This window comes from Myxine glutinosa, chromosome 1, assembly GCF_964187855.1.
Source record: "Myxine glutinosa chromosome 1, kmMyxGlut1.1, whole genome shotgun sequence".
Classification (NCBI taxonomy): Eukaryota; Metazoa; Chordata; class Myxini; order Myxiniformes; family Myxinidae; genus Myxine; species Myxine glutinosa.
The window spans coordinates 334,297,558-334,312,177 of NC_136261.1; the positions used below are offsets into that span (position 1 = coordinate 334,297,558).

The 14,620-nt window shown below is 39.9% G+C and overlaps 2 protein-coding genes across 4 annotated transcripts in view; one reads left to right on the top strand and one right to left on the bottom strand.

The window, feature by feature from the left end:
* The window catches only part of LOC137412267 (USP6 N-terminal-like protein), a 1,021,586-nt gene that overhangs the window by 159,013 nt on the left and 847,953 nt on the right, over positions 1 to 14,620 (top strand). The window lies entirely within an intron of this gene.
* Positions 1 to 14,620, bottom strand: part of LOC137412283 (switch-associated protein 70-like) — an 83,392-nt gene that overhangs the window by 55,031 nt on the left and 13,741 nt on the right. For both annotated transcript variants that reach the window (XM_078769790.1, XM_078769791.1), the window contains exons 4-7: positions 4,188 to 4,406; positions 3,843 to 3,989; positions 3,539 to 3,647; positions 3,267 to 3,448 (exon numbers count right to left, since the gene is read on the bottom strand). In XM_078769790.1, coding sequence (XP_078625916.1) covers positions 3,267 to 3,448; positions 3,539 to 3,647; positions 3,843 to 3,989; positions 4,188 to 4,406 — 657 coding nt within the window. The remainder of the gene's footprint in view (positions 1 to 3,266; positions 3,449 to 3,538; positions 3,648 to 3,842; positions 3,990 to 4,187; positions 4,407 to 14,620) is intronic.

Genomic DNA, 14,620 nt, shown 5'->3' on the forward strand with positions numbered 1-14,620 from the left:
AATCTCCCTCGTTTGTGTTTGCTGTCAGTCGTGTGGGGACGTCCCGATTTAGGTTTATTAGAGTTATTAGATTTACCGGCGGGCTTTTTCACTGGCTTTACTTTTCCTAATAAACCCTTATATTACTTTTTGTACATAATATCTGAACGCAGTTTTCCTGGGTGTTTGATTTTAATAGATAAGGTTGCGGAGCCTTCGCTGCGTCCCGCCGTTCCGCGCGTTGGTGTTGAACTTGAGTCCGCCATTGAGTGTTCGCCTCGGGAGTTAAAGTCTCGCAATCGGTCATCCGTGTTACCCTACGGTGTTCACCAAGGGTAGTCACGCGACAGTACGTACGTACATGTGGCGTGTCTGCATTTTTAAAATTCATTTTCTCGGCAACTGTTGGTCTGATTGACACAAAATTTTACAAGAGGAGCACCTCCACCAGTAGAAAATTTTAATCCATAATTATGACGTCATGGGTCAAGTACTACGGACGCCATCTTGGAAAAACGTTACACCTCCATATCTCCGAAACCGCCCAATGGAAAAAATTGAAACATGGCTCATTGTCAAGTAATCCCCATGGGGAATAAGATATGTTAATGCTGATGTCATCGGTACCTTCATTATGACGTCATAATTTGACAAGTATAACGCTTGATCCGATCAGTATTAATTTTTTTCTCAGCAACTGTTGGTCTGATGAACATGAAATTTTCACCATGGGAGCACCTCCTCCTGTAGAATATTTTAATGAAAATTATGACGTCATAGGTCACATGGTACAGGCGCCATCATGGAAATATCAAAAAACGTTGCACCTCAATATCTCAGAAACCGCTCCATGGAAAAAATTGAAACGTGGCTCATTGTAAAGAACCCCCATGGGGAATAAGTGCTGTTAACGATGACCTAATTGGTGCCTTAATTATGACGTCATAATTCTGCAGGGACGATGCTTAGTCTGATCAGTTTGAAATTTATTGAGCGTGATCTACACAACAATTATATTAGAGAATATAAATTTATGATGTATTCGCTCACGTGGTCTGGCAGCCATATTGGATCAAAGAAAAAAAAACCTTCAAAAACAGAAGAGTTGGCTCACACCAAGTTGACTGTGCAGGGTAAGTATTCTATGAATACCATGTAGTTCAAGGAATGCAAAAGTTCTTCCCTTTTTCAATATATATGTATATATAATTTAAAACATATGCAATTGTTTGCTCATTGTATATATTTATAAAAAATACATTAATTGAGTTTCTTGGACTGTTGGGATTATCTTTCCTAGAAGTTTTAAAACTACCCTTATAAACTCAACCTGTGATTAATCTTGGTTCTCAGTCACCTCAACAGGAAGTGCAAATTTTTTTTCCTACATTTTATCTTTCCAAAGTTCAGATATTCCACCATGGTTAAACAGGTGCATGGAAACATGATAACTACTACATCAACTCTATAGCTGGTGTGACCACAAACATATGCAACTCAAACAATATGCACGTGAATAATAATGATCGCAAAAGAGAAAGAGAAAAGAGAGAAAAAGAAAGAGAAAATAGAAATAGAGAAAAAGAAAGAGAAGAAGAGAGAAAGAGAAAGAGAAAAGAGAGAAAAAGAAAGAGAAAAATGGAGGAAGAGAAAAAGAAAGAGAGAAAAAGAGAGAAAGAGAAAGAGAAAAAGGAAGAGAGAAAAAGAGAGAAAGAGAAAAATGAAAGAGAGAAAAAGAAAGAGAAAATAGAAATAGAGAAAAAGAAAGAGAAAAAGAGAGAAAGAGAAAAAGAAAAGAGAGAAAAAGAAAGAGAAAAATGGAGGAAGAGAAAAAGAAAGAGAGAAAAAGAGAGAAAGAGAAAGAGAAAAAGGAAGAGAGAAAGAGAAAAAGAAAGAGAAAAAGAAAGAGAAAAAGAAAGAGACAAAAAGAGAGAAAGAGAAAAAGAAAGAGAGAAAAAGAGAGAAAGAGAAAAAGAAAGAGAGAAAAAGAAAAAGGAAGAGAGAAAAAGAGAGAAAGAGAGAAAAAGAAAAAGAAAGAGAGAAAAAGAGAGAAAGAGAAAAAGGAAGAGAGAAAAAGAGAGAAAGAGAAAGAGAAAAAGAGAGAAAGAGAAAAAGAAAGAGAGAAAAAGAGAGAAAGAGAAAGAGAAAGAGAAAAAGAAAGAGCGAAAAAGAGAGAAAGAGAAAGAGAAAAAGAAAGAGAGAAAGAGAAAGAGAAAAAGAAAGAGAGAAAAAGAGAGAAAGAGAAAAAGAAAGAGAGAAAAAGCAAGAAAGAGAAAGAGAAAAAGAAAGAGAGAAAAAGCAAGAAAGAGAAAGAGAAAAAGAAAGAGAGAAAAAGAGAAAAAGAGAGAAAGAGAAAGAAAAAGAGAAAGAGAAAGAGAAAGAGACAGACAAGAGGGAAAGGGTCAGTCCATGGGGACCGATTGGCACTCTGGCTGTGACCTGACGAATCCGGGCAGCAGGGAAGAATGGGGAAGATTTGGCCTCCGACTTGCGTTGGGGGGTACAACCACCGCGAAGAGGCATCCCTGATAGTTGTGCCAATGATGGTTGGAGTAACTGGTGTAATCAACCAGAACCTCACTCAAATCCTGACTAATATGGGGAAATATTACAATAAACAAACTACAATTGGGAAGCTCAGTGACAATTCTGAAAAAGAGCCTTTGGAACAAAGATATGAGAAAATAATGTGTTGAATTAGGGTCGAAACATCACAACTTGATCCTCAAAACACGATACGAGTAAAATGTGCACACTTTGGGCTCTTTAAGGAGCCCACCTTTTGGCACCTGCAAAGGGAGATTACAACTAACACGAGAAACATACACACAAATCTCAAGTTCGCCTACACCTTGTGTCTTATCGGTGTTTTGTGGTTGCAATGTGTACTATCTGCAGAACACACTCTGGCAAGTAACATACTCTGCTTTATTAACTCAGCACAGCATTATGGGACATACTATCATGAACGGCAGGGCAACATGATGTGAATACCGCCACTTTCAAGTCCAATCTCAAATCATTCAAAGTACCACCTACTGGTATACCTGCCCAGTAGGCAAAACTCAGGTCTGACATTTTGAAACTGACTGGTCTACATCTAGGACTGGACAATATACATCAGTACAATCAGGTGCAAGATGTAATCACAGCAGTTGCAGCACTTTAAAAGAAAACAAGTCCACCATATTGTCAGGACAACTTGGGACAACTTTTGAAGCTGCTGTGACAATATTCATAAGCAAGCAAAAACATTTCTCTTTCACTTTACTTTAGTCCTTTCTTACCTTTTGTAGTCTGTTGAGCTCCATCTGCCTGTTTGACTCATTTGCCTGCAATGCTTGGTCCATCCATGCAAGTTCCTGCCGTCGGGTCTGCTCTCGTTGGCGGTCTACTCGTCTTTCTGCCCGGGATTCCCAGGCCTGTGATCGTCTGCCTTGCTGCTGGAATCGTACTACAGTCTGTATAGCTGAAATGGCAGATACTAATCAGACCATGGACATCATCGTCTTCATTAATGACGATGAAAATACATTTCAGATGTTGGACGAAAGCTCACCCGCAACCCATTCTTGACGCCTCCTCGCATCCTCAGCACCCAGCTCCAGAGTTTTCTCAGGACAATGTAGAGCAAAGAAACAGCGGCGGCCTTCGCGGTCTGGCAGGAGCTGAGCCAATGACATGGAGAAAGTTCTCATGGTGTTCTAAGCATCAATTTATGATATAACTAGCAATACATATGAATGGCTCATAATTTGCCAATGCAATTGGGCCTGGTAGAATCAGAAACTATTCCTTTTCCATCACATCAGCCTGAACTCCTCGTCTCACTAGCCCTGCACTTCACTAGCCAACTGTATTACCTCAATGCTTCCACCTTTATGAAGTGGGATCTCTTCACGCGGCTCCTTCATGTCTGCGTTTGCGTAGTAGAAGAGAGAATTCCGCCTAAGCACGAACCACAGTTCTGTGCAAACCTTTATTCGGCCACTCCGCTTCGACAAGCAACCCTGAAGTTGGGAAAACACCATCAATGCTATTTCACAACCATTGTGCTGATAGAAATGGGAATAGTATAGATCCGCATTATGATGAAGTGCGCACACATTAACAATTCTCTCAGCAACACTACAATGTTTCATAACACATAATAATGAAAATTACAGAAAAGAGTGGTCATAATCTGTGCTGTAAATAGTAGAGGAAACCTTTTTGACGACTTCAAGAACCAGCTCCTGGTAAATGTCATCTATTGACATCGAAAGTGAAGATTTGTCCACATCAGGCTGAAGCAAAACGGAGGATGCACATGACAAAAATTGCCAAGCAGACAGGCCTTCTTGTCCCTCCACTATTTTCGTCTTCAAACTCTCCGGTTTCCAGCGTAGGGCAAGTGTGCCACATAACCTGCGAAGCAAGTAGTCTACCTAAAAGGACAGAAAGCATACTGATAAACCGGTCACATCCAAACAATTTGAGTGTTAAAATATGATCTGGACCAAGATAAGGAGCTCAGATGTCAAAAAATATTCATACAGGAAGCTGGAGCAGCATCATCATACATAATAAAGCTCTTCCAAAAAACTCATGAACTCACTCAGTCATGTAAACAGTTAGTACTTTCTAGGTGGGCTAGAAAGCTGAAATTTTGTGTATGGATGTAATTTGAACCCAATATTCCAGGAAAAATCACAAAACTGTCTGTAAATGTCCGTAAGCGAAAATATCCGCAAACAAAAGTCGACCTGTGTAGCTTTGCCCCTACTCACAAAGGGTCGCGTGACTGAATGCAATGGCATGACTGCTCTCCAAAGGAGCTGGTGTTCTTCGGTTTTATGACGGCATGATTCAAGAAGTGTCTGTGAGTTTTTGTCAGTTATAAACAGTGTATGGTGATTGGAAGTAGTAAACATTTTTTGCATGTTTACATACACAGTCAGACCTCTGTATAAGGCACCGTGGTTATAACTAACTCCTGCTTATGATGAACACAACATTCTGAACATAATTTAGTGAATGCATATTTACTCTGGGAAGTGCAACACAACCACAAGGCCCTACATTAGAAAATCACAGAGAAGAGATTGCCAAAATTAATCATCAAAAACATCAAAAGAAACAATCATGAAACAGAATTGATTTTCTGAAACACAATTTAGGTTTTTTAGGAAATTGGAAATCAATGGCTGTACAAGTCTTTTTTTTATATACAAAGTCGAGGCTCATGGAGGAGCTAAATTGCAGAACAGAGCAGCACATAAAATAACAAAACTAGAACGGCACTCGGTCGAGTGCATACCTCCACCAGGCTGAACAGTTTATGTTTTGTATCCACTAATAGGCCGGATCTGGATTCGGACCTTAACCAAAATCGAATCGGTTTGTCCTTGTCACCTAACCAACTCATCCACCAAGTTTTGTCCAAATCCGTCCACAACTTTTTAAAACATCATGTTATATATCGCGTTTCGCCAGATCTCCCAATGGCAAAGAATCACTTAAAAATTTAATAACCCTCATATTCGAATCCATATTCAGATCTTCACCAAAATCGAATCGATTAGTCCTTGTCACACACACAACCAACCTCTCCACCAAATTTCGTCCACATCTGTCCATAATTTTTTGAGATATCCCGCTATGTATCGTTTTTGGCCCCATCTCCCAATGGTGAAGAATCACTTTTTAAAAATTCTAGTAGCCGGATCCGAATCCGGATCTTCACCAAAATCTAATAATTTCGCCCTTGCCACATACACTACTTTTCTGCCAGATTTCGTCAGAATCCGTCCTTTTTGAGATATATTGTTCACAGATATACAGACAAACAAACAAATAGACAGACAGGGGTGAAAACATAACCTACATCCACCTTTGCTGGTGGAGGTAAAAAAACAAACTGGAAAGGGTGGAGGAATAAGGGGGAGGGAACACACCAACAGCAGGATAGAGGGCCAAAATAGAAGGAGACCTGGAGGAAGAAAGGACACGAGGAAGAACGAGAATGGTGTGGAGTGGACAGGAGGACAAAGGAGGTGATCAAGCTGGATACAGGCATAAACTTTCACTCACAGAAATAGAATAGAAAACTGGGAGAGAAGCAGAACTGGAACAAAAAAAAAAATTGAAAAGGAGGGTGAAGGAGTGGTGGGAACCTGGTAACCTGGAAACACAGACAGGTGTTTTGGTTAGAGTTAATGAGGGTAAAAAAGATCATGGGTATGGATGGGGAAGTCGGTTACTGGCAGACCACGTGCACACTACAGAAACAAAGGAGGGAAGAGTGTAATGAAATTGTGTCTAAGTTGAACCCAGGTGCTATGCTGGCTCCGACCACTGAGGGGCTTCCATAAGAACTCGGACGGACATCGCTCCGATTCATTCCTGTGACATTTATCCTGTGTGGTAGTGCATATACGAATGGTGTGTATTGCTAGATGTTCCAAGCTTGCTTGTTGCTTGTATCAATTGCCGATTCATTATTACTTCTATGATAACGGTATGCTGATATTACTCTTGCTGATTTCTTACAGGTGTTACTAGAGATCGATTCTGAATTAAACCTACTATTGGGACAATGTTGTAGATCTGATTTTTACAACAAAGAGCATGGAAAGTGCAGAGAGGGTGCAATACCAGAAATGAGGTGGTGGAAGACAGAGAGACTACTGCCCTATGTGCGATAGGGAGAAACTGAAAGAAAGTAAATTTGTTGGGTGCTAACAGCTTACTGCACACTGCACAGTATGGTCAATTTATGCTTCACAACAGCATTTTGTTTAACCATTAAGGTATCCCTCCTCATTACATCATGAATCTATTTATATTGAAAGCATGCAAAATTACTATTATATACTGTACTGTAGGTCCTCGCATGTGTTAAACAACGTGTTTATCAGCATCTTAATGGGTCACATGCACTTCTCTATGCGATAGATCGACCGCCATCATGACATGGCTTTAACAGGAAATGCAAAAACTAAAAGATCCAGCCTTTCACTTGCAGTGAAATTGCAAATCATCAAGGATATTTACACGAAGGAGCAAAACCAAAGCAGATGCTGCAAGACATTTGGGACTCTCAAAAAGTATGAATGGAACCATGGAGGGTAAAAGAGCCAAGGTTCTGGCAGCCATTGGAAGTGCACGTACATCCAGGACCTTTACGCCACATACTACGAAACAAGGCTGTACCCCAAAAAATGAGAAGAACCAAATTGTCCACAGCTGAGATAGAAGACTATAAAAAAAGTGTTCCACATTCATGGATGATAAAATGTATGCAAGCGTACAAAATCAACCCCCAAATAATGAAATGGATTGAGAAAGCAATGGAGCTTTGGAATACCACATTTATATTACAGCACTCAGAAGGAAATGTCGAAATACGAGGGGTGAAGATACAATGTGGGATCTTCGGGGTAACATCCCTTCCCCGCTTCCGTTTTGCCTCTCCCTGGACCCACGGAGCAACCTCATTAATGAGCAATGACACAGGTACACCCTAACATCTAATAATGTCCAAAGAGACAGAAAAGGTGACGCATCTACTGTGCATGGATGATGTAAAGCTCTTCACACCGAACAATGAAAGATTTGCAGAACAACTGAAATTAGTGAAACGGTACTCCGACGACATTCAGATGGAATTTGGCCTAGACAAGTGTGTCAAGTTCACATTTGTACAAAGTAAACAAAAAAAAAACAGACAATATAAAATCAACCTGAAAACAACAATACAGAAGCAAGAAAATAAAGCATCATACAGCAAATACCTCGGAGTAGAAGAGGACCACCAAATATGTCACAAACATATCTCCAAATAATAACTAAGTAGAACAAGGTTGATCCTGAAGACACACCTCTCTGAAAACCAAAATTAAAGCCACAAACCAACTCACAGTACCAGTGTTTCAATACAGCGGGGGAATAATAAACTGGATACAATCGGAAATTAACAAACTAAATATCAAAACAAGGAAACTCTTCACCATCCACAATATCTACTGTATATTATAAAAGGAGCCGTGTCTATCTGTGTCTGTTTGTCGTGCTACAACTTGAGAATGGATCAACGGATTTCAATGAAACCAATGACGGTGGATTCAGGAAACTCCCAGGACGGTTTGTAATGCAAAAAAGGAAGGAAGGCTTTCTATATGTACATGGGCACACATGGCGAAATTGCAAGCTCCAACTTGCGATGCTGGCTATCCCTGTACAGAGGGCAAGATCTCCCAGGAATTGTTTTTTTTGTTCTTGCGGCATAGATTAGCCATCTCAGCTATGCTGAGGAAACAGAAAGCCCCAATTTTTAAGCAATTATGCAAAGGCAGAGATGAGGAGGTCTCAGAGTTTGTTTCTTGCAGTGGGCCGCACCTAATACGTACACCAGAAAATTTGATCAAAATAGAGAGGGGATGGCGAGAAATTGTTTTTATTTTGATATTCCTCTTAGTGTGTTGTTGTATATTACTTACAATTCAGCATCTAAAAAGGCTGTGATGAATATCCCATTAACACTCTCCCCCTTCTCACTCCATAAGTGCATAGTTAGGCTGGTATACACCACCTAATTCTATTTTTTCCCAATTAACAACAACTGTTTTTTTAAAAAGCATTTACACAAAGATTGGTATGCTCATTCGCGAAGCGATGCGTTGCGTATTATATTCTCGTGTTTAACTAAAATCAGTGAATCCCAATAATGTAAAGGGCTGAGAAAAGAAGAAGGTAGTGACTTGATGGACTCAACCAAATGCACAGAATGACAACATTAGGATTGGCTGAGTACGTGAAAAGTTTGACAGACTACCAAATACAATTTATACACAAACGAGGAGAAATCAAACCAGAGAAGAAGGTATCTAACACGACTAGCAAAAAATTTCCAAACACAGGAGTGAATAGAAGATGTCACAAATAAAATGAAAACAGCAACGAATACAGCTCCATTGACTGCAAAAATATAAAAGAAAACTAGAACGACGTTTTTCAACGTCACGACGTCGACCGATATGCCTCCGCCCACATTATTACATCATTATAATACTTGTACCAAGTTTGATTTAAATCTATTCAGCTGTTCTCAAGTTATCACATTTTTACCTGACATGACCTTTGACCCCGGGACCCCAAAATCGAACCAGTTAATCTTTACATCATTATACATATGTGTACCAAGTGTGAATTACATCACTTCAGCCGTTCTCAAGTTATAGACCTATTACAGTCTTTGCCCTTTGATCTTTGCCCCCAACTTCTAATCAGTTAATCTTTATATCATTATACATACCTGTACCAAGTTTGAATTAGATCACTTCAGCCATTGACCATTGGCATTTGCCCCCTTCTATTTCTGCTTTTCATTTTGTTACATTATCTCCTGATCCATTCTGCGTTCTTGCTCTTCCACAGGCCTTGACATTGTGTGCAAAATTGGCATACCTTGAATTTTTTTTGTTGGATTTTTTTGGCATTGCCATACCTTGTTTTTTGTTGAAATTTTTTTGGCATTGCCATACCCTTGAATTGTTTTTTTGTTGAATTTTTTTGGCATTGCCATACCTTGTTTTTTGTTGAAATTTTTTTGGCATTGCCATACCCTTGAATTGTTTTATGTTGATTTTTTTTGGCATTGCCATACCTTGTTTTTTGTTCAATTTTTTTTGGCATTGCCATACCCTTGAATTGTTTTATGTTGATTTTTTTTGGCATTGCCATACCTTGTTTTTTGTTGAATTTTTTTTGTCTGCCATGCCCTGAATATTTATTAGATTATTGGTTTTTTCATATTTTAGTTGATTTTTTTTAGCATTGCCATACCCTTGAATTGTTTTTTGTTGAATTTTTATGTCTGCCATGCCCTGAATTTATTTGATTTTGATGTTTTGATATTTGAGTTGATTGTTTTGGCATTGCCATACCCTTGAATTGTTTTTTGTTGATTTTTTTGGCATTGCCCTACCCTTGAATTGTTTTTCGTTGATTTTTTTTGGCATTGCCATACCTTGTTTTTTGTTGAATTTTTTTGTCTGCCATGCCTTGAATTTATTTTTTGTCTGCCATACCTTGAATTTTTTTTTTCCCATTGCCATACCTTGAATTTCTTTTTTGGCATTGCCATACCTTGAATTTTTTTTGGCATTGCGATATCTTGAATTGTTTTTTGTTGAATTTGTTTTGGCATTGCCATACCTTGAATTGTTTTTTATCTGCCATACCTTGAATATTTTTGTTGTTGAATTTTATTTTGTCTCCCATACCTTGAATATTTTTGTTGTTGAAACTTATTTTGTCTCCTATACCTTGAATATTTTTGTTGTTGAATTTTCTTTTGTCTACCATACCTTGAATTTTTTTTGGCATTGCCATTGAATTGTTTTTTGTTGAATTTATTTGGCATTGACATACCTTGAATCGTTTTTTGTTTAATTTTTTTTGGCATTGCCATACCTTGAATTTTTTTTGGCATTGCGATATCTTGAATTGTTTTTTGTTGAATTTGTTTTGGCATTGCCATACCTTGAATATTTTTGTTGGTGAATTTTATTTTGTCTCCCATACCTTGAATATTTTTGTTGTTGAATTTTCTTTTGTTCTACCATACTTTGAAATTTTTTTGGCATTGCCATTAAATTGTTTTTTGATGAATTTATTTGGCATTGCTATACCTTGAATCGTTTTTTGTTTAATTTTTTTTTGGCATTGCCATACCCTTGAATTGTTTTTTGTTGAATTTTTTTGGCATTGCCATACCTTGTCTTTTGTTGAATTTTTTTTGTATGCCATGCCCTGAATTTATTTGATTTTGATTTTTTGATATTTGAGTTGATTTTGTTTAGCATTGCCATACCCTTTTTTTCTTCTTTTTTTTTCGTATACTGAATCGAGGCTCGTCAAAGAGCTAACATTTATTTCACAAACAAATCAACCAGACAAACAAAATATATAAAAAGAGGGAGCGGAAGACAAGATGGGGAGAGAAGGGGAAGCACACAAACACAACATTTGAGAGCAGGGAGAAGTGTGGGAGGGAGAGGGCTTGGGGGGAGGAGGCGTGGGAATGGGGGGGGAGGGGGGGGGGGCGAGGTATAAAACACAAGGGGACCAAGGACTTCCAGGACAGAAGTTGGTATTTCAAAAAAAAAAAAGTGTAGGATTTTGGGTGAAATTAGCGGGGGTAGAAAAGATCAAGGTTTTGGATGGGGGAAGATAAGAGATGGTGGTGAACAGCTGTTTTAAAGACCTGGAGGGTGGAGTGGGATTGAAGAGAGTGAGGGAGTTTGTTCCAGAGGCGGGAGAAAAGTGGAATGAAGGAGTGAAGGTGAGCAGAAAGTCTTGATTTTGGCAGTTTAACCATAAGAGGGTTGCAGGCAGATCTTGTGCGACCTGTAGGAATATTTGGGGGACAGAGCCCAGAGAGAGCTGGGGGGGGGGGGGGCAAGGCCAGAGAGGAGTGGGTAGAAGACGGAAAGACCAACAACCTGCCTGCGGTGAGTGAGTGAAAGGCCCTTGGAATTAGCTTCATCGCGGGAGATTCCAATGATTCTGAACGCTTTGGTTTCAACAGCGTGAAGACGACCTAGGTGTGAGGCAGGAGCACCAGACCAGAGGGGAGAGCAGTATTCCACAGAGCTGCAGATGAAAGCCTTGTAAGTGGTGAGGAGCTCAGGTGTACCAAGGAAGGACTTCGCACGACGGAGGATGCCCAGTCGGCGACTGGCTTTGGAGGCCAGATTTGAAATGTGGTTTTCCCAGGGAAGATCATGGCAGATAGTGAGACCCAAAAGCTTGAGTGACAGAAGTTCTTGGAGAGGATTATTCAGAAGTTGGATGGGAGGGTTGTCCAGTCGGTCTTTTCGGAGAGACATCGTAAGAGTGTGAGATTTGTCAGGATTGAAAGACATGTTCCACTTGTTTGCCCAGTCTGTGATTTTGTCCAGGTCTGCAGAGAGTGAGGAGGCTGCAGACTGCCGATCTGAGGGATGAGGAATGGAGCGACAGAGAGTAGAGTCGTCAGCAAAGAGATAGAGAGGATTTTCAAGAGAGTCAGAGAGATCATTGATGAAGACCAGAAAAAGCACGGGGCCCAGAACACTGCCTTGGGGAACTCCAGCCTGAACAGGAAGAGGAGATGAGAGAAACCCATTCAGGGCCACACGTTGACTACGACTAGAGAGGAAGTCCACCAGCCATGCGTGGAGATTTCCATGGATACCAAAGGAGGAGAGAGTTTGGTGAGCAGAGCAGGGTGCCAGACCGTATCGAAGGCACGTGAAATGTCAAGGGAGACAGCTCTAATTTCCTGTTTGGCGTTGAGGACCTCCATCCATTGTTGAGAAAGCAGAAGCAGCATGTCCAGAGTAGAGTGACCAGGTCTGAAACCAAATTGATGGTCAGAGATCAAGCCATTGGAGAAGAATTGAATTGAACCCTTGAATTGCTTTTTGTTGAATTTTTTTTGTCTGCCATGCCATGAATTTATTTGATTTTGGTTTTTTCATATTTTAGTTGATTTTTTTTTAGCATTGCCATACCCTTGAATTGTTTTTTGTTGAATTTTTTGGGCATTGCCATACCTTGTTTTTTGTTGAATTTTTTTTGTCTGCGATGTCCTGAATTTATTTGATTTTGATGTTTTGATATTTGAGTTGATTTTTTTGGCATTGCCATACCCTTGAATTGTTTTTTGTTGATTTTTTTGGCATTGCCATACCCTTGAATTGATTTTTGTTGATTTTTTTTGGCATTGCCATACCTTGTTTTTTGTTGATTTTTTTTGTCTGCCATGCCTTTAATTTATTTTTTGTCTGCCATACCTTGAATTTTTTTTTTCCCATTGCCATACCTTGAATTTTTTTTGCCATTGCCATACCTTGAATTTATTTTTTGGCTTTGCCATACTTTGAATTTTTTTTGGCATTGCGATATCTTGAATTGTTTTTTGTTGAATTTGTTTTGGCATTGCCATACCTTGAATTGTTTTTTGTCTGCCATACCTTGAATATTTTTGTTGTTGAATCTTATTTTGTCTCCTATACCTTGAATATTTTTGTTGTTGAATTTTCTTTTGTCTACCATACCTTGAATTTTTTTTGGCATTGCCATTGAATTGTTTTTTTGTTGAATTTATTTGGCATTGCCATACCTTGAATCGTTTTTTGTTTAGGTTTTTTTGCCATTGCCATACCTTATATTTTTTTGTTGAATTTTTTTTGCCTGCCATATCTTTACATTTTTTGGGCATTGCCATACCTTGAATATTTTTTTTGGCATTGCCATAGCTTGAATTTTTTTTTTGTCTGCCATAACTTGATTTTTTTTGCCATTTTGGTTACATACTAATTTACTGCAAAATTACTCCATTCTCGGTTAAAAGTAATAAATTCTCAAAATAAACAGCCTTGCTGAATCAATCATTTTTCACTAATTATACTGGGGTGTTTTTTTCAGGCTGTAAAGATTTTTACCTGTTTCGATGAAACCTTGGAATTTCAGTCGTTCACTGGACCACAGCGCAGTTCCCCCTCCGCTTGTGGCTCTCGAAGTTTCTCATTAATGGTACACTGTCATGTTTTTATTATCTTGAGCTGTTCATGCTGATGACTTCATGCTCACACCATAACGCACAAAAGTGGACCTTGATGCGGTTGTAATGAATGCAATAAGGCACAGGACTTGGAAATCTTAACTTTGGCATGTGTGACTTTTTAATTTTAATGAGTATGAAAATAAGGTTGGGAAGCATTTTAATTAACTATTTGTGCCATTTCTAACAACAGAAAAACGTGTAAGTCCCATTTATTCGATAAGCAACGGCTTGCTACTTCCAAATCTGTAAATGCCATTTCAATGGATTGCACTAAAATACTGTAGCGGTTACCTTATTCGCATGTGGCGGTTACCTTTACCTTATTTGCATGTCCTTATTTGGTAATAATCCATGTGCATGGCCCTGTGGGACTTTTGGTTGTGTGGTCGTGACGCACGCGCGGCTGTTGGAGCCACGCCCTCCGAAGAGGGTTTTTTATTTTATATAAGCCGTTACGACTTCCGTTGGTGAGCAGTTACTGGAGATTTCTGTACAATAAACAAGCTTTGTACCCAACGAAATGGCCTCTTCTTCTCGCCTTCGGCAACTCCTAAACTGGTGACCTCAGCCGCCCCTGAACGTATTCGCGGGCTGCAAATGAACACGGCAGTATTTCGACCGCAATTTCTTCCGCAAGACCTAAACTCGAACTGCTGGAGTTTTAGCAACGACGAGCGGCCATGTGGTTCGCGCACTGCGCTCGGCTCCTCCTCTACGACTAGAGGGGCGAGCCTGCTCCGGGACCCTCCGAAGGAACGCCGTTACGAGGCGTTGGCGGCACGGCTACTTCGTCGCCTTCGCACGCACTGCCGTTGGCGGCACGGCTACTTCGTCGCCTTCGCGCGCACTGCTGCTCATCTCTTGCGTTGACGTACTTCGTCACCTTCGTGCGCACTGGAGCCTCGTTACCTTCGCGCGCACTGGAGCCTCGTTACCTTCACGTGCACTGCTGCTCGCCATTCCCGCAACTCCTACTGCTGCAACTACAACTGCTACCGCTGCTCGCCACTCCCGCAACTCCTACTGCTGCAACTACAACTGCTACCG